The sequence below is a fragment of the Ursus arctos genome, unplaced genomic scaffold (genome assembly GCF_023065955.2).
Source record: "Ursus arctos isolate Adak ecotype North America unplaced genomic scaffold, UrsArc2.0 scaffold_2, whole genome shotgun sequence".
Classification (NCBI taxonomy): domain Eukaryota; kingdom Metazoa; phylum Chordata; class Mammalia; order Carnivora; family Ursidae; genus Ursus; species Ursus arctos.
In genome coordinates this window covers 100,248,438-100,266,479 of record NW_026622874.1, presented here as the reverse complement: position 1 = coordinate 100,266,479, position 18,042 = coordinate 100,248,438, and the positions used below count along the sequence as shown (strand labels likewise).

At 44.0% G+C, this 18,042-nt stretch overlaps 1 protein-coding gene across 13 annotated transcripts in view; it reads right to left on the bottom strand.

Moving 5' to 3' along the window:
• The window catches only part of RNF216 (ring finger protein 216), a 157,290-nt gene that overhangs the window by 69,143 nt on the left and 70,105 nt on the right, over window positions 1-18,042 (bottom strand). For all 13 annotated transcript variants that reach the window (XM_044390159.3, XM_048224787.2, XM_048224788.2 and 10 more), the window contains 4 exons: window positions 17,334-17,384; window positions 16,277-16,414; window positions 14,564-14,712; window positions 13,989-14,067 (listed from right to left, as the gene is read on the bottom strand). In XM_044390159.3, the coding sequence (XP_044246094.1) occupies window positions 13,989-14,067; window positions 14,564-14,712; window positions 16,277-16,414; window positions 17,334-17,384 (417 nt within the window). The remainder of the gene's footprint in view (window positions 1-13,988; window positions 14,068-14,563; window positions 14,713-16,276; window positions 16,415-17,333; window positions 17,385-18,042) is intronic.

The window sequence follows — 18,042 nt, the reverse complement described above, 5'->3', positions numbered from 1 at the left end:
ATTGTAGCAACTGGAGATGTTTGGAGCAGGAAATTCTCACTGAAGAGGGGAGAGGAAGGGGAAAGGACAAACTGTAGTCAAAGACAAGAGAAGAAAAAATTGTGTCTACATCATTCTCTTTGGGCTAGAATCTCAATCAGCTTCTCAGGTACAGGGAACTTAAAACGCTTTTCTCATATGAATTTCTGATGGAAAATAAAACTGAAAAGTGCTTATGCGGCTATAGGGATTTGATCTGAGAAACTCAGATTAGCTTATTTCTCTTTGGAAAGCAAATACCAATACCAGTTTGAAAACCCTCAGTACTGAAAACCAGGAACTCTGGATTGGACAGACACTCGAAAGGTCATCTGGTCTCTTCTCTGGCCTTGAAGCTGCACCATATGTTGGAAGTCATTCCAGAGAAAGGAGACTATCCATAGCTGTCCAAAAGCCCCCAGCAGGGCTTCGGCACAGGGCCCCAGGTTCCCAAAACCTGTTTCACTGGTTACAGTATAGTTTAGTGATCTATCTTGGATCCCTTCTGGGTAGCTGCAGTCCTTTTTCTCAGGGAAGCTGGAAAACACCAAGTCACGACCACTCCTACAAAAGAATCTTATACAAATAGAGAAACCACACACACACACACACACACACACACACACACACACACACACACGAAGCCTTCCCCCCTCCAAGATGACCCACACTTTCATCTTCCCACAAAGAGCTCCTGACATTTCCCTATTATGCAACAAATTTCCCTCATCTCTTAAAAAGGTGACCATGCCACAAAACTGGACATCTGAGTACGGGTCTTTGCAGTTCCCAAAACTGAGATGCCTTCAAACAATAAAGTAGGTAAGAACACAGATATAGAAAAGTTAAGTGAAACTAGGTTTTTTTCAGATGGTGTTTTAAAAATAAACTTTTTCCTAAGAAAAAATTTAAATATATAAAAAGGTAAGCAATAAACATGAGTGATGGGTCCCCACATACCCAACCCTCAGGTTTCATAATTATCAACTCAGGGCCAATCAGCTTTTTGTATACCCTCTTACTCTCCCATCCTCTTTTGCCCAGTGTAATTTTAAAGCAAATCCCAGATGATGTATCATTTCATTGGTAAGCATTTCAGTTTGTATCTCCAAAACATAAGGACTCTTCAAATCAGCCAACCCTACCCAAATCACACTTAAAACCACATTAACACCAAGTAAGGTAGTCCTGGATTTGACTCCTGATGTCCCCTGCTAGCTGTGACTGAGCAGACAAGGAGCAGAAAGTCCCTAAAAGAGGCTACTGGTAAGAGCTCCACAGACAGGCCCCTCAACACCTCCCTATTTAAGGTACTAAACCCCCACCTCACAGGACTCTGACAGCTTTTACTCTGACTTTCTGATAGAATGGCACCAGAACTGTGGCCATGCTTCTTACCCTGACCTCAGCAGGACTGGATTTACAGTTTGTCAGCACTGATCCTAGTCATCAAGGTCATTCTGAGCCCGTTTCCTCAAGGAGCATTGGTATGTGGTGCAGATACAGAGCACACAGTTGCCATTCCGTTTCAAGAGATGGCAGGACTGGCTCCTTAGCCTGTTACCGTGGAGACGAAGGGCAATGGGTTTTGGGTCTGGGCAGTTAATCCCACTTAGAACGGTAAACTGGCCCACAGATACAGACATGCATTTCTAATCGTGGTCTGGGAGAGGGCCATGCAGCCTCTGGGGACTGGAGAGGTGAAAGAGGCCCTCCTCATTCTCTGTATGCTTGTTTCAAAGTCAGGGAGGACACTGATGGTAAAACGCCATTTACATTGCTCACGCACTACACAGCAATAGGAAAATGACCTTGAATCCAACAGTACGCACCAGAAATTCTACCCTGCGACGGCTCCGCTCTGTGCTTTAAGCATTCCTCTTTGCTCCTGTTTCCCTTGCCCACATTCCTCCTCCCTGACACAGACACCCACAGGGAGATGGGGTGTTTTCATGCCTGTGTTATTACCATAGCAACAATTTCTCGTCTACCTGCAAGGGTGGAAGCCCTGCAGTGCTCTGTGCTGAGAACGCAGAGGGGACACGAAGGCTCTGCGCTCCAACACACACGTGCATATGTGCATACCACACGCACACATGATGCACACACATGCACGTGTGATGCACGCACACACTCCTCCAAGGACATTGCAATGAGAACCAGTAAAACGAATTAAATTAAACTGCTGACACCTGGTCACACAATTAGTGAACAGACAAAAAGAAGGCAAATGACTACAAAAAGATATTTTGTAGATGTCAATTCTTGAGGGGTTTTTAACGTGACATTTCTAAAGACTTTGGATCAAAATGCATCTCTCCTTTAATGAGGCCAGGCACACACAAAAAAACCATTAAGTTATTTTAACAAAACATACGAAGGCACTAAACAAATAATGTGTGGTTTCCAGAAGGACAGGCACTCAAAGCTTATGATCCCCTTATGGTTTGTGAACAGGGCTAGGCTGTGGTGAGTCTGATAAGCAATGGCTCACCGTGGCCACAAAAACCATGCGACAGGGTCAGAGTTTCAGTTTTAATAACGTGCCCATGCAAGTCTGTTAAAAATTCACAGGCTCTTTACATACCATAGACAACGTATCTTAGTAGAAACCCAAAAGACAAAAGAGAGACAGGAGGTATGTCCTTTCACCAGAAGGACAGTCAAAGTTGAGCAGCCCCGGCCTCCAGGGCTGCCTGCTGCACTGGGGGTGGGTGGGGTGGTCAAGACTCAAAGACCAGCACCTTCCCAAGAAGAGAAAAAACGTAACCCATGAGTCACGGAGACAAACCATGGATTTTTATCTTCACTTTGTAACTAATACTGAGTTCTCTAGCAAAATGTATTATCGTTTTTCTAGGTCCTTCCTATACTCATCTCTTGAAATATTATTCCCTGAGATGCCAATCCTTGAGAAAGGGATAAAAAAAAAAAAAAAAAAAACCAATGAGAAATCCAAAAGAAGGGACACAGCAGTGCTGCGGACCAAGCAACTGAGACTCGCAGGGCAGACCCACAGGTAGCCTTCATTAGGACACAGCTCTCCCCAGGGCAGCATGGGTCCTTCTCTGAACTTGAAAAATGTGGGCTAAAGTGACAGCAGTCATTTCTTACAGAACGTATCAGCACAAAATTTAGCTTAAAAAATCTATCCCCGGGGCGCCTGGGTGGCACAGCGGTTAAGCGTCTGCCTTCAGCTCAGGGCGTGATCCCGGCGTTATGGGATCGAGCCCCGCATCAGGCTCCTCCGCTATGAGCCTGCTTCTTCCTCTCCCGCTCCCCCTCCTTGTGTTCCCTCTCTCGCTGGCTGTCTCTATCTCTGTCAAATAAATAAATAAAATCTTAAAAAAAATAAAAATAAAAATAAAAAATAAAAAATCTATCCCCTTTCCATTGTGGCAGACTAGTTAAGAAAAGAGTTTTCTAAGTACATGATCTGAAAAGCTAAGGTATGTGAGGAGTCATGTTTTGGTCCCTGATGGGACTTTACATCCGCCCACCTCAGGGGAATTCTACACTCTTGTGGGAGATTTTAGAAATCTGGGAGAAGGTCCCCCTTTCCAGGAATGCCTCACCTGCACGCGCTGCTGGCATCGGTCTCTGCCTTCCCTGTGTGGCAGCTACTTTTTCCTGACCTGAGACGTGCCTGGCACGGCAAGCGCTTCCCCTACATTAGACTGTTCCCTCCTCCGCCCCCACTTTATGAGACACAAGTGACACGCCACTGACTTTTCACCAGAGATCTGTGAGGTAGGTGCAACTGTTTTCATTTTATAGGTTTCAAAACTGTGGCTCAAGGAGGAGATGTATTTACCCTACATCACAAAGCCAAGAAGTGGAAGAGCTGGAAGGAAAGCATGAGCCGGTTTAACATCAAAATCCCTTGTCTTCACCGTGACGCCAGACTGTCTTCTGAGCTGCCGCGCAGGCACTGGCCGCAGGCACCTTGCTCTCTGCAGCTTCACGGCGCCCAGCTCAGTGCTGGGTCCAGCGCAGCATGTCAGCAAATGCTTCTTACACAGCAATCTTTGAAAGAACCCGCAAAACTCAGAACTCACTAATAAAGCCCAGCACAAATGGCCGTTCCAAGCACTGCTGACGGGGAGGAACACAAAAGCCTCTTCATTCTGAACAGGAAGTTCTGTGATTTGTCTCCTGGAAGGTGGCAACATTTTAACCATCTAGAGCAGCTTCCCTGGGTGAGAAAAGAAGCACCGGAATGTTCTCTGGGGGACAAGGAATCAAGGAAATATGGCAAATACCCAAGTCCACACCAACAGCTCAGCCTGTCTGGACAGCCTGGGCTCTGAAATGCACTCCTTTGCCGGCTGGAGAGGCAGCGCCGACCTGAGTTTCCAGGGGAGAAGTGTGAGGGCTGCACCGGCCGGCTGGAGGCCGCCCCGCAGCAAGGCCCGTGCCTGCTCACCATCCTCTCAGCCTCCTCGAAGGCAGGCCAGGAAAGAGAGGCAGTTGTTTTCACTACTCAGTGCCCAGTATTGGGGGACAGAGAAGATGAAATATAGGAATAAAAACTACTCCTGTAGGACTAAGGGGAAACAAAAATAACTGTTTTATTCATATTAGCTTTTTCATTTAACCTGTACATGTATACTTATGTATACATACGTGTGTGTATATATATATTTAAAGATTTTACTTATTTATTTGTGAGAGAGAGGGATCGAGAGAATGAGTGGGAGGAGAGGCAGAGGAAGAAGTGGAGCAGGGAGCCTGACGCAGGACATGATCCCAGGGATCATGACCTGAACCGAAGGCAGATACCTAACCAACTGAGCCACCCAGGAGTCCTGTGTATATGTACTTTCAAAGATTTTGTATTTTTGAGAAATCTCTACACCCGACATGGGGCTTGAACTTACGACCCCAAGATCAAGAGTTGTAAGCTCTACTAACTGAGCCTGCCAAGAGCCCCCCCATGTATGTATTTTACTTTTCCTCCCCTTGGGTGGGTATCTACTTCCATTTAAATAAGTGCTGCAAACAACAGCAGATATGGTATTTATGTGGCTTTATTGGGAAGGCAGAATAGGAAGAGGGGTAAGCAATATTTGGCTTTTGTTGTTTTTATTCTTGAGAACACACACATATATATACACACACACAGAGAAAGAACCAGGTTCTCTAATCGTAGTGTTAGACATGTGAAGATGTTAAGTAACGAAGTGTAGTTATCAACCAAAATCTTCCAAGGCTCAAGAAGCCTATGATGAACACATTCACTGTGCTGTTTGCTATGAAGAATTTTAAAAACTGGAAAATGACAAAAATACTAAGTTAAAAATAGAGTTAGATCCTGAAACCTCATGGCCACACTGCCAGACGAGGGCGGCTCAGAGGGATGTTGCTTGGGATCTACTCTGACTGTGTCTGAGGTGGGGAGGCCTCCCTCCGGGTTTTCACCATTGGGTAAATACTGTCACTCCACTCCACACATCAGAGGCCACTTTTTAGGGTGGTTGGGGGGCACGCTGGGAGCTGAGAGCCCTGAGAGGCACCTACCCAACATGCCTGCATACTATGCAGACTGCAGTCTTAAGCTATTCTGCCAGAACCCTCCAGAACCCTCCAGTTCTGAAGGAAGTGACTCACCTTGTGAGCCGGGGCAGGCCAAATCGCCCGGAGGGAATTCCCACCCCACCCCACTTCTTTTGTGGACTTACATTATGAAGCATGGACTTCCACCCAGTGAATGAGCGCTCATTCTGGGACTTAAAAAATCCTTTTGTTACCCAAACATTCGGTTCTTGTCAACATAACTTCCTGAATAAAGATCCTCCCTGAATAAAGTGGGAACAAGAGGATCAAGCCTCATTCATATCTAGATAAATGTAAACGCCTGTGTTCAGCACAGGAGTCAGCTGACTGGCTGGGCCTCAAATTAGAGTGCTGCTAATAAGTGCCAAGCGTCCGCTGTCACAGCTGGAGCCGCCCTGGCACTGACAGCTGGTCCAGGCTCATTCACATTCTCTTCACGCAGCCTTCCGGCTACGGTAGGCTGCTGCAGATGCCTGTTTTTTAGCAACAAACTGGTTCATTGCAGATGTGAATTTTGGTTATATTTCACTGCTGTAGAGTCAATAACATTGAATGCTACAAAGGATAGGATGGGGCCTGGAAACGGTAGAAAAATAGGAGTAGAGAAGAGAAATGAGAAACACAGGAAAGAAGGGTGAGAAAGGCACAGGAAAACAAGTCCAAATGACACTGGGAAAAGACGTGTGGTTGTACAGCCACACTCACCCTCTTGGTTTCACTAAGGAACACCAAGCCAGGTGTCCTTCACAGTTCTTGGGACTGAAGTCTCACCACCTGATGGGTCTCCCTCCCTTAGCACCTACTTCATGAATAGCCTTAAACCTCCACCTTGTAGTTCTGGCTACCTTTCTGTAAAGCTCTACGTACAAACCTCTGAATTTATTAAGAAAAGCTATGATTCTGGAAAAGTAGAGAAAGACTCAACAGGGAAATTCTGACCCTCAGAATAAATATTCCAGAAGCATCGCTTTCAAATCTCCTTTTATCTAACACTCCACAGTCCCATACCAAACACATCCGATTCATTCCTAAAAGCACCATGCTGAAAACAAACTGATGAATTCTTTATCTGCAAACACAGAGGGCGCTGAGGGCCTTGACAAAAGCATTCCATCATATCAATGAAACAAAGACTCTCTCCCCATTTCATCAAAGATACAGTATCTTATTCTCTTCAGGGATTTTAGAAGAATGATTCCAGGCATTCAAGCCCGCCTCTAGATAATGCATTAATATAAATGCCTCATCTCAGAGTGGCAAGTTCCTGGAAATCTAACCGGAGTTTAGATTACTGGCAAAGACACTGCAATGAGGAAACAGATGCCCTTAGTCTCACACAGGCCAAAAATCAGTTTGTGGCTCATTTCTCAAACATTAGCAATCCTCAAGGATTAACGGTTGGTTTAGCCATCTAGCTGAAAAGAAACGATGTCAGAGGAGAATTCGTTTAAATGAAAAAGGCAAAAACCCAGGTTCTAAAAACAATGACATCTCTGATATTAAATTCTGAATGCACGTGGTGGTTTGCTTTCGTACTAAGCCTAAAAGAATTGTGTTTATGAGACACTGTCTTGCTGACTGACATACTTCTGAAATGCTTAACAGGAAAACCGTTCCTCATGGAGTATCAGTGCCACCTAGTGGTGACTCTCCATAGCGCCTCCATAAGGAGGGACCAGCTCACACCTAACTCTTAAGTTAGCTCTCCCCGCCCTCTGAAGGACAGGGCGAGAACTTCCCAACCTGCTGGACCTGAATCAGGTTCCCAAGAGACAGTTTTCACTTTATTTTCCACGGTGGGCCAAACGCTGCAGACCTTACCCTGATGGTGGAAAGTGTCCAGAACGTGGATGCTCTCATCTGCAGGGAGGGTCAAGTTCTGAAGCACTGTTACTGAAAATGCCTTATGATGCATTCTCTTTACTGGAAAACGTTACTGAGGGACATAAAAAGATCTGAATAAATGGACATACATACTTTGAACTTATCAGGACTCACTTTAATGATAATAATTTCCCCAAACTCATCTATGAATTTGATGAGATTCTAAATCAAAATGCTATCAGCACTAACTCCTGTGACCTACTTCTTAGATGCCCTGCTGCACGCTGTCTGTGCTCCCAGCTGCATTCCCTGTCCCCAGGGCTCCCTTCTTTCAATGCTTCTTACTCTTGACTACAAAATTTTCCTATAGCCTAGACCTCGCCTCATGTTCCCAACCCTAGTCACTTTCTAAGTAATTACTGAGCACCTACTATGTGGCAGGCATTAGCAAAACATACACATACTGGACACCTCCATCCTCAAAACTCTACATGTCTAAAACAGAATCAACTGACCTTCTTCTCTCCTGCAATCCCTTTCTATTCTTTAAGAGAGAGGAAGGAAGAGGCAGAGGGAGAGGGAGAGAATCCTAAGCAGGCTCCATGCCCAGTGTAGAACCCAACATGGGACGGAATCTCATGACCTCGAGATCACAACCTGAGCCGAAATCAAGTGTTGGACGCTTAACTAACTGAGCCACCCAGGCGCCTCTCTTTTTCTATTCTATTTGCAATTGTATGTGAATAGCATCATCACCCACTTAGTGGCCCAAGCCAGAGAAGTCAGTCATCTGGACTTCTCCCCACCCTTACAGTCAGAATATCTCCTTCTAATCCTATCTCCCCATTACCTTTTTTTTTTTTTTTTAAGATTTTAATTATTTATTTGACAGAGAGACAGGCAGCGAGAGAGGGCACACAAGCAGGGGGAGTGGGAGAGGAAGAAGCAGGCTTCCAGTGGAGGAGCCTGATGTGGGGCTCGATCCCAAGACCCCGGGAATCACACCCCCAGCCGAAGGCAGACGCTTAACGACTGAGCTACCCAGGCGCCCCTCCCCATTATCTTTCAAATCTGTTCCTTTTCTCCACCCTCATCATCCGTTTGGTTCTCATGATTTTATCAGTCAGGACATGCTAGGTTATGCTGTTGGAACAAACTCAAACTTCAGTAGCTCAAAATAGAGACTTATTTCTACATGTCCACCTTGGCAGAAGGAAAAGAGACAATAAATCACTAGCTCTTTTTTGTTGTGTTAAAAAAAACACATTACATGAAATCTACCCTATGAACAAATCTTACAGTGTATGGTACTCTACTGCTAACTAGCTATGCACTGTTATACAGCAGATCTTGAGAACTTTTGCTTCTTGGGTGACAGAAATTTCACACCCATTGTATGGCAGCTCCCTGTTTCCGCCTCCCCTAACCCCTGGCAACCACCATTCTATTTCCTGCTTCTCTGTAAGTGCAGTAAGTGGAATCACACGGTGTTTGTCTTTCTGTGATAGGCTTATCTCGCTAGCATAATGTTTTCAAGTTCACCCATGTTGTAGCATGACGGGATCTCTTTCTTTTAAAATCCTGACTAATGCTCCATTGTGTGGACAGACATTTCCTTTAGCCATTCATCCATGGATACACATTTAGGTTGCTTTTATATCTTGGCTACTGTGAACAATAATGCAATGAATGAGTACAAATAGCTCTTCAAGATCCTGTTTTCAATTGACAAATACTCAGAAAGGATTACTAGATTGTATGGTAGTTTCACTTTTTAATGTTTAAAAAGGATTTTATTTATTTACCTCTCCCACCCCCACCCCCACCCCCAGTGTGGAGCCCAGTGTGGGGCTTGAACTCACAACCCTGAGATCAAGACCTGAGCTGAGATCAAGAGTCGGATGCTCAACCAACTAAACCACCCAGGCGCCCCAAGATGTTTTTAAGTGATCTCTACACCTAATGTGGGGTTGGAACTTACAACCCTGAGATCAAGAGTCACACGCTCCACTGACTGAGCTGGCCAAGCACCCCTATTTTTAATTTTTTGAGGACATACCACACTAGTTTCCATAGGGGATGTACCATTTTACATTCCCACCAACAACACACAATCGTTTCAATTTCTTCACATCCTTATCAACACTTACTATTTTTTTTCCCGTTTTTGTGTTAGTGAGCATCCTAGTAGATGTGAAATGACCTCACTGTGGTTTTGATTTGCATTTCCCTGATGATGAGTGATGCTGAGCACCTGTTCATATACCTGTTGGCTATCTCTAGGTCTTCTTTTTTAGAAATGCCTATTCTAGTCCTTTGCCCATTTTTAAATTGGCTTATTTCTGATTGGTTGTTACTGAGTTATAGGAATTCCTGTGTATTACAGATATTAACACTTTATCAGAGAAATAATTTGCAAATACTTTCTCCCATTCCATAAGCTACCTTTTCACTGTTGATGGTTTCCTTTGCTGTGCAAAGGATATTCCAGTCTGATGCAGTCCTATTTGTCTATTTCTGTTTTTGTTGTCTGTGCTTTTAGTGTTAGATCCACAAAATCACTGCAAAGACCAATGTCAGGAAGCTTCCTGTGTTTTCTTCTAGGAATTTTAGATTGCATGTTTCAGTTTTTAATCCACTTTGAGTTGATCTTTGTGGTGTATGATGTCCAATTTCATTTGTTTGCAGGCAGGCAGCCAGTTTCTCTGGCACCATTTGTGAAGCAGAATGACCTTTCTCCCATGGTGTAACCTTGGTGCCCATGACCGCATAGGTGTGGGCTTCCTTCTGGGTTCTCTGTTCGCTTCCACTGGTCTGTAGGTGTGTCTTCATGCCAGTACCATCCTGTTTCGATTACTGTAACTCTGTAATATACTTTGAAGCCAGGAAGTATGAGGCCTCCAGCTTTGTTGTTCTTTCTCAAGACTGTTTTGGCTATTTGGGATTCTTCGCAGTTCTATATGGGTTTTAGGATTGTTCTGTTTCTTCAAAAAAAGCAGTTGGGATTTTCATAGGGATTGTGATTAAATCTCTAAGTGGCACTGGGTAGGTATGACATTTTAACAATATTAACTCTCCCTGATATTGGGTTGGTTCATTTAAATTGGGGCCTATCTGGCTTCTTGAATCCGGATATCCATTTTCCTTTCCCAGGTTTTAGAAGTTTTTGGCCATTATTTTCTCAAATAAGCTTTTTCTTTCTCTCCTCTCCTCCTGAAACTCTTATAGCACATACACTGGTTCACTTGATGGTGTCCCTCCCATTGGTGCCTCAAGCTTTCCTTATTCTTCATTCTTTTTTTTCCTTTCTGTTCTTCTGACTAGGTAATTTCAAATGACCTGTCTTTGAGTTCACTGATTCTTTCTTCTGCTTGGTCAAATCTGATGTTGAATCCCTCTAGTGAAATTTTCCATCAGTTATTGTATTCTTCAGCTCCAATTTCTCCATATTTTCTCTCTGCTGATATTCTCATTTTGTTCACGTATCATTTTCCTGAGCTTGTTGAGCATCTTTATGATGATTATTTTGAATTGTCAGGTAATTCACATACCTCCTTTTCTTTAGTGTCCTTTCTGGAGATCTACTTTGTTCCTTTGGTTGTACCAGGTTTCTTCCTGTGCCTTGTTGCTTTGTGGCAGGATCTATACGTTTGAAGAAATAGTCACCTCTCCCCGTCTATACACACTGGCTTTGTACAGGGAAACACCTTTACCAGTCAGCCTAGCTAGAGACTCCAGGAGCCTTTACTTTGGAAGCGTCTTCTCTGGACTTAACATGTGTAAATTCCTAGCTAGAGAAGTTTTGCTAGTTTCTTTTTTCAGGAGCGTATAATCTCTTTCTCCCTCTGGTGTCTGTCTATAGTACTGCAGGTTCTCTGGAGCTGCTGTAAGCAGTCCAAATCCTTTTTGTTCTCAGCAGCCCTCAGGCATCTAGAGCATGCTGGGTCTCACCAGTGCTGAGGTGGGCAAGAGAGAAAACCTTCAAAAACCTCCTCCCCCAAGACGCTAGAACACTAAGTGCATGCTCCACTCTTCCTCTCCCCAAGGGAGAAGCTGCCAAGCTGTATCAACGCTGCCTTTGTCTGAACTGTGGGTCCTTTGGGGCAGCAGCAAGCCTCCCAGCTCTCATGCTCTCAGAGGGATCCAGGCATCTAGAGTACGCAGGGTCCTGTCAGTGCACTGAGTCAGGTGAGACAATAACTAGCCCTTTAGGCAGTACTCCCAAAAGCCAGAATACCGGACACATACTTCAACTCTTTCCCGCCCAGGGAAGAAGCCAGGAGTTGGGGGTTTTCTCCAGTTCTTTGCACACTAAACTGAGGGGAAGGGCAATGGTGGGCAAGTATATGTTAGCTTAAAATGTTGCCTTTGGGGGCACCTGGTGGCTCAGTTGGTTGAATATATGACTCATGAGTTCAAGTCCCATGTTGGGCATAGAGCTTATTTAAATAAAAATAAGTAAATAAACAGAACGTTGTCTTTGTTCTCAGCAATCTCCAACCTGGTGCCCCTTCCTGTCAGTGCTTAGAGTCAGGAAAGACCAAAGCCAGTCCTTTGGGTAGCTGCTCAAGAAGTCTGAATGCTAGATTATGTTCAAGTCTTCCCTTTCCCTCTCCCGGGGTGGGGTGGGGGGGGAGCTAGGATTTAGGGGTTTTCTGCACATGCAGATGGGAGGGTCCCTGGGAAGTGAGTTCCATGAATCTTCCTACAGGCTTCAATGTAGCTGGCTTTGCACTGTCCAGAATGCAGGAGCCTCTTAACGGGTTTCTAAACTTCTCCCGAAGGGAACTGGTCTGTGTACTATTGATCAGTGTTTCTGTAGGGGGCTGGGGAAGGAGGGTCTGGGGCTGCCTACTTGTTGATATCACCCCAAATCATGTTTTTACCACTTCTTCTGTAAGCGACTGACCTTATCCACACTGACATTTCATTGACCAAAAGAAGCTACGTGGTCACCCCCAAGTTCAACAAAGTATGTATATCTCTTTTACAGAGAGAAAGCCAAATATTTGATGTTTCTGCTTCAGATCTTAAAAGTCACTGGGACACTTTCACTGACATCCCAGGTTGATGTTCTGAAGACACACACAGGACACTGTTCAGACTCATGTGTGCCCTTCTGACCACCTGTAACTGTCTTTGGAGAATAATGGCCTCACTTTCTCTTTGGCCTTCCAAATAGTCTGTGAGCACTTTTATCAGTAGAGTCTAATTTGGAATTCTCGGAGGAGATGGTAGTTCCCAGCTCCATCTTAGCAATTCATGGAGATTCCACAGGAGGTGGCAGTGATGTGCACCTCTGATCTGGACTACAACAGCCAAAGAGATCTCCCTGTTATCTCAGTCCCCTTGTTGTTCCCCCCTCTGCCACCTTAGACTGGTGTTCAAGACCTGCATAACCTGGCCCTACCAAACTTGTGAGCCTTCAGGATGCTATTGATCTTCAGACCTACAACATTCCAATAGCTTTGCTTTTTTCCCACCCCTACTGCTCCTTCCATTGGCTACTGCCTCCCCAGGCATTCCAGTGCTGGGAGCATGGGGAGCACACAGGGCAGTCAGGGGCTCCACTTAGTTCCATGAGTCAGACTGTTGGGACAACTGTTATAGCAACAGTCTGAGGGTGGGGACAAATTATTAAATGGACACATAAGTTCTAAGAATACACCGAGATTTTACAAAGAAATGTGAATGCTGAAAACAAAAGGAATAAAATTTAGTCCATTAGTTGAGTGTTTTCCTCCTTTCTCAATGACTACTTTTCATTTCTTCATTCCCACAATAAGGCACAGATTTTATAATGTTCAACTGTGGTCATGCTATTTCCTTTTTTTAATTCCTAATTTCTTTTTGAAGATTTTATTTATTTGAGAGAGAGAAAAAGAGAGAGGGAAGTGAGCACAGGCAGGTGGGGGGGTTGAGGGAGAGAGAAGCAGTCTCCCTGCTGAGCAGGGAGCCTGATGCAGGGCTTGATCCCAGGACCCTGAGATCATGACTTGAATCGAAGGCAGACGCTTAACCAACTGAGCCACCCAGGAGCCCTGGTCATGCTATTTTAGAACAATGGCTTAAAACATACTTGTCTAGGTTGATGCCAGGCACTTAAAAATTCTAAGTGGCTTGTAAATAGCGGACACATTTTAAGACAGTCTTAGCTCACAGGGGAGTCTAGTTAAAAAGATGATTTTTAGCAGCGAGGTGACTGGATGGCTTTGGCACCCAACACAATCAGTTCTTACAAGAACAGTTAGTGAATAATAACTGTGTGACAGATGTGACAGAAATGCTGCTACCATGATGCCCAGGCCTTTACCCCTTCATATTTTACATTATGACATCTGCCCTCATGGGAAGGCGGCCCATGACAGGAATCTAGAGCTTTGTGACTGGAATTCCACAGGTGGCCCCCATCTCTGCAACCATGTCAACCACGATTCACCAAGTACTGATCTTCATTTGCTTTCATGAAAAGGAGAGCACACAAATCCTTCTCACAGTTTAGCACGCAGATAACCAGCAGATATCTGGCCATTAGTGTAGTCTGTAACACCAAAATTCAAATTAATCTGGAAAAAAATTTACTTCCCTACCTTTCGGCAGCGAGGATTGGGACAACTGAACCTCTTCACATCACTGTCCAACAGAGCAGGAAAGCTGCAAGAGGGGCACCTACAATCAAAACAGCACAAGGAATATTACTCAGAATATTAAATTGGTTCCATGTTCATACTAAGATGGACTTTTAAGCTGGACAGCCATACCTCTTATTTTTAATTAAAACACGGACTGAGGCTCTCCTTTGTGCTGGCTCTTACCAGGAGATGCAGGTGCCATTCTGGGTCCTGCCTCAGTGCAAACCACTCAATAAACATAGACCCCACCTTTGTGAGAACTCCTTGCACATGTCACCTTTCCTCCATCCTCCAACCCAATGCGTAATGATTGTACCTATAAGCCAACTGATTAAGAGGTACCAAGGAATATGAGTAAAAATGTGAAATGTGGATTTTCCCATTAATAAAATTATTCCCTAATTGCTCAGAAAAAAATGCCAGAAGACCTGGAATATCTAGCTTTGTTATAGATTTTCATCATCTGATGAAAGTGTTCAAGCAGTCTTCATAATGGGGAATGAGGTGACAGAGGACACTCTCTGAGAACTCACCTGACAAGCTCATCTGCGTAAGCTGCGGCAACTTCTTCTTCAGCTTTCCGCTCATAGTATTTATACAGGATGGTTTGGGGAAGTACCTTCTCCAGCTCACTGGTTGGGAATGAACACGTGCAACTGCCTTCCATGCAGCTGAGTTCTGACTGGAATTATAAGGTCAGGAGGCAAAAGATAAACAAAATAAAATCAATCAATCAAATTAAAAAAAAGGAAACAAAGAAAGAAAATTCAACCAAATTTTTAGAAAAACAAAAGCCTCAGTGGTTCAATGCATCCCTCAACGGGAAGCAGATAAACAGTGGTTAAGAGACCACGCCCAAAACAAGGAAAGCATGATAAAACCCCACAAAGTCCATCTTTGATATAGCACCAGAGGGCCTCTATCAGTTTGAATCACAGTAAGGTAGAGAACAACAGGGAAGGTCATGGTGCAGTGTCTGAAAAGAAGGTATTTGTGAGGAGTGAGTTGATTTCCTCTAGAGACCCTGAAAATGTTGGAGGTCTAGACTTGAGGGAAGGTGGAGGCAAGCAGTAGAAGAGGCGACTGACAGGAATACATCCTAAAACCAAGGGGGTTGTTTGAAAACCCTCTGTCTGGATCCTACCCCCTTCAGATGGAGTCAAGGGACTAAAACTCTTCCAAGAGAAAGGAAGACAGCCTCTCGGACAGTTGCTCCAGTGGGCCCTGGATGTCATCTTCAAAGCCATCAGCAGCACATGGAGTCCGCAAGCACATCAGTCTGACCTCCTCTTCTGCTTCTCTCATCCATTTTTAAGGAACCTTGTGATTACACTGGCCCACCTGGATAATCCAGGATACTCTCCATTTCAAGGCCACCCGATTAGCAACCTTAATCCCCCTCTCCCATGTAAGGTAACATATCCACAGGTTCTGGGACGAGGACGGGGACCTCTCTGGGGGACCATTATTCTGCCAACCATACCATTCTGCTCATAACGGTTACTGCGTTCTTGACTAAACTGCATCTGATTTTAGAATAACTGATGCTGAATGATTTGATTATTGGTCAGGCATTTACAAAAAGTAATTCTGGTTTTTAAGTGCTCCTTAAGACAAAACAAAACAAAACAAAACTCCTTTTCATACTATGTTATGCTTGTATCAACAGACACTAACTTTGGACAGAGAAATATGACCTCGGGCAGTTATTCATTTTTTTTAAAGGCTTCTAGCTCTTTGTCTTTTTTTTAAGTTTGCTTATTTATTTTTAAGTAACCTCTACACCCAACGTGGGGCTCGAACTCATGACCCCCAAATCAAAGAGTCACATGCTCTTCTAACTGAACCAGCCAGGCATCCCAATAGTTACTCATTTTAATACAACTATAAAATCTTTAAAAATTTTGTTTAAAAAACTCCAAGAGCGCAGTATCATTCAAACAGCTGCAAGGATCTCTTCGTTTTTATTACAAAAAGGATCAATAAGTGAAGAAGTCGGTGCTCCTGGAGTAGGCAGGGGGCACAGAGGAACGGCACCATTCCCCGACAAGAAATCTGCTCTGCTTACAACCAACACAATCACACCAGCCAGTGGCTGTCCAGGAATCACACACATAGCAGCATGTCCTAAAAGTTTCACCTCACCCCAGAAAGGGCAATTTCATGAGGCATTTACACTTGTTTATAAATGGGGTCTCATACTCTGTGAACATTTCCTGTGTGTGTACGTATTACATGATTCTTACCTTTCCAGATCCAAAGACCGCCTCTTGGGCATATCTGATGAGACATTCTTTGCAGAACAAGTGAGCATCTGCACATTGTGTAAGCTCCTCGAATGGAAACTCCCCATAGCAGCAGCGGCACTCAATCAGCTGGCCGTCCTGTGGGCCGTCAGAGATGCATGAGACGCCGTACAGTGCACCAGAGGGGCGGCTGGGTTTCACAGTCCCCCATGCCCAAACACATGCTGAGGTCAAAAGCTACCTCTAGAAGCCGTAAGACAACAATGAGCTGTCTTCTGCTCTGTACATCCAGTTTGAGGTGCTAGTATAAATATTAATATATAACTAAAGATAAGTGAGAATTTTCAAGGGTTTTTATTCTTTGGAGTCATCCTTTGTATAAAGCGATCATCTCATGAGTTCCATGTTATCAGCAGAAGTAGAACATCTATAATCAGATGCTAATATGACTATGAGAGTCAGGGACAAGTGACATGAGGGATGTTATCCCGAAAAGCTTCTGAGGTTGGATTTGGCTCTTCTTGTTAGAAGGCAGGAGTGTGAGGGGGTTGTGTCTCCGTCCACACTGTATCTTAAGGGACCATGAAGCCGGCTAGAGCAGCAACCTCCAGTACTGTGAGCACCACGAAACCCGCTCTTCTCACGGGCAGAGACAGACCCAGCCCCCAGTCCATTCCCACCGTGCTAGAAAAGGCCATGAGGGGAGGACAGCAGATAGCAGACAAAAGCCACCTGGTCCTGAGGTTAGATGTATCTCTTTCTTCTAACTTTTTGACCCCCAAATTCTAAATTTTCCTCTATAAATCTATTCAATGGATTCCAGGAAATGTTTTTTTTTAAGAGAAACAACTCTGTCGTTATCTGTGCTTCAATTCTGATCTAGTCCGGGGTTAGGACTGCCTATCATGATTCAAGCATCCAATTGTAACTTGGCTGAACCATAAATCCAGCAGATCAACAGGAGGTTATATGGGAACCAATTTGCCACCAGGAAGTGATAAGGGAAACAGGTCATATAAATATCCAAAATAAATCAATTAGTGAGATTTCAAACTACCTTCTGATACTGTTCTTCATTCATCTGCAGGGCAAGCAAAAAGTCTTCATGCTGAGGAACAAAAACAATACATGCAGATACAACTTTAGTAAAGATGCCACAGACATTTAACATTTATTTCCATAAACATAAAAGAACTCTACTACGAATAATCATCTCTTCAGTTACACAGTTTAGTACTAACCTTAAAAAGGTACCTCAGAGTAAATGTAAAATGCATCAGAAAGCTAAATATAAAAAAGGAAACCAAACAAATACTAGAAAATATGGGGGAAGCTTTCTTGAATTGGACTCAAAATGTAGAAGGAATAAGGGGAAAGAGAGTACATAAAAGCACTTCTGAATAGCAAAGAACAGCATAAGCAAACAATCAATCGAATGGGTAAAAACCAAGTTTGAGAACATCTTTTGTTGGTGAGGCTAGAGTGACACAGGCAGGCACTCCTGCACACTGCTGCTGAGAATGCAAACCAACACAACCACTATGGACAAAACTTGGCAGTATATAACACGTTACCTAAGTATTTAGGTACTTTGATTCATCCATTGCACTTCTAGGAATGTATCCCAAAGATACTCCGGGGCAGAAATAGGAAATATGGTATGCTCAAGGTTATTTACCATGGCACTATTTATAATAGCAAAAAACAATGGAAACAACCTCGGATGTAATCAAGGAGAATAACCGAATCAACAGTGCTACTGCAGA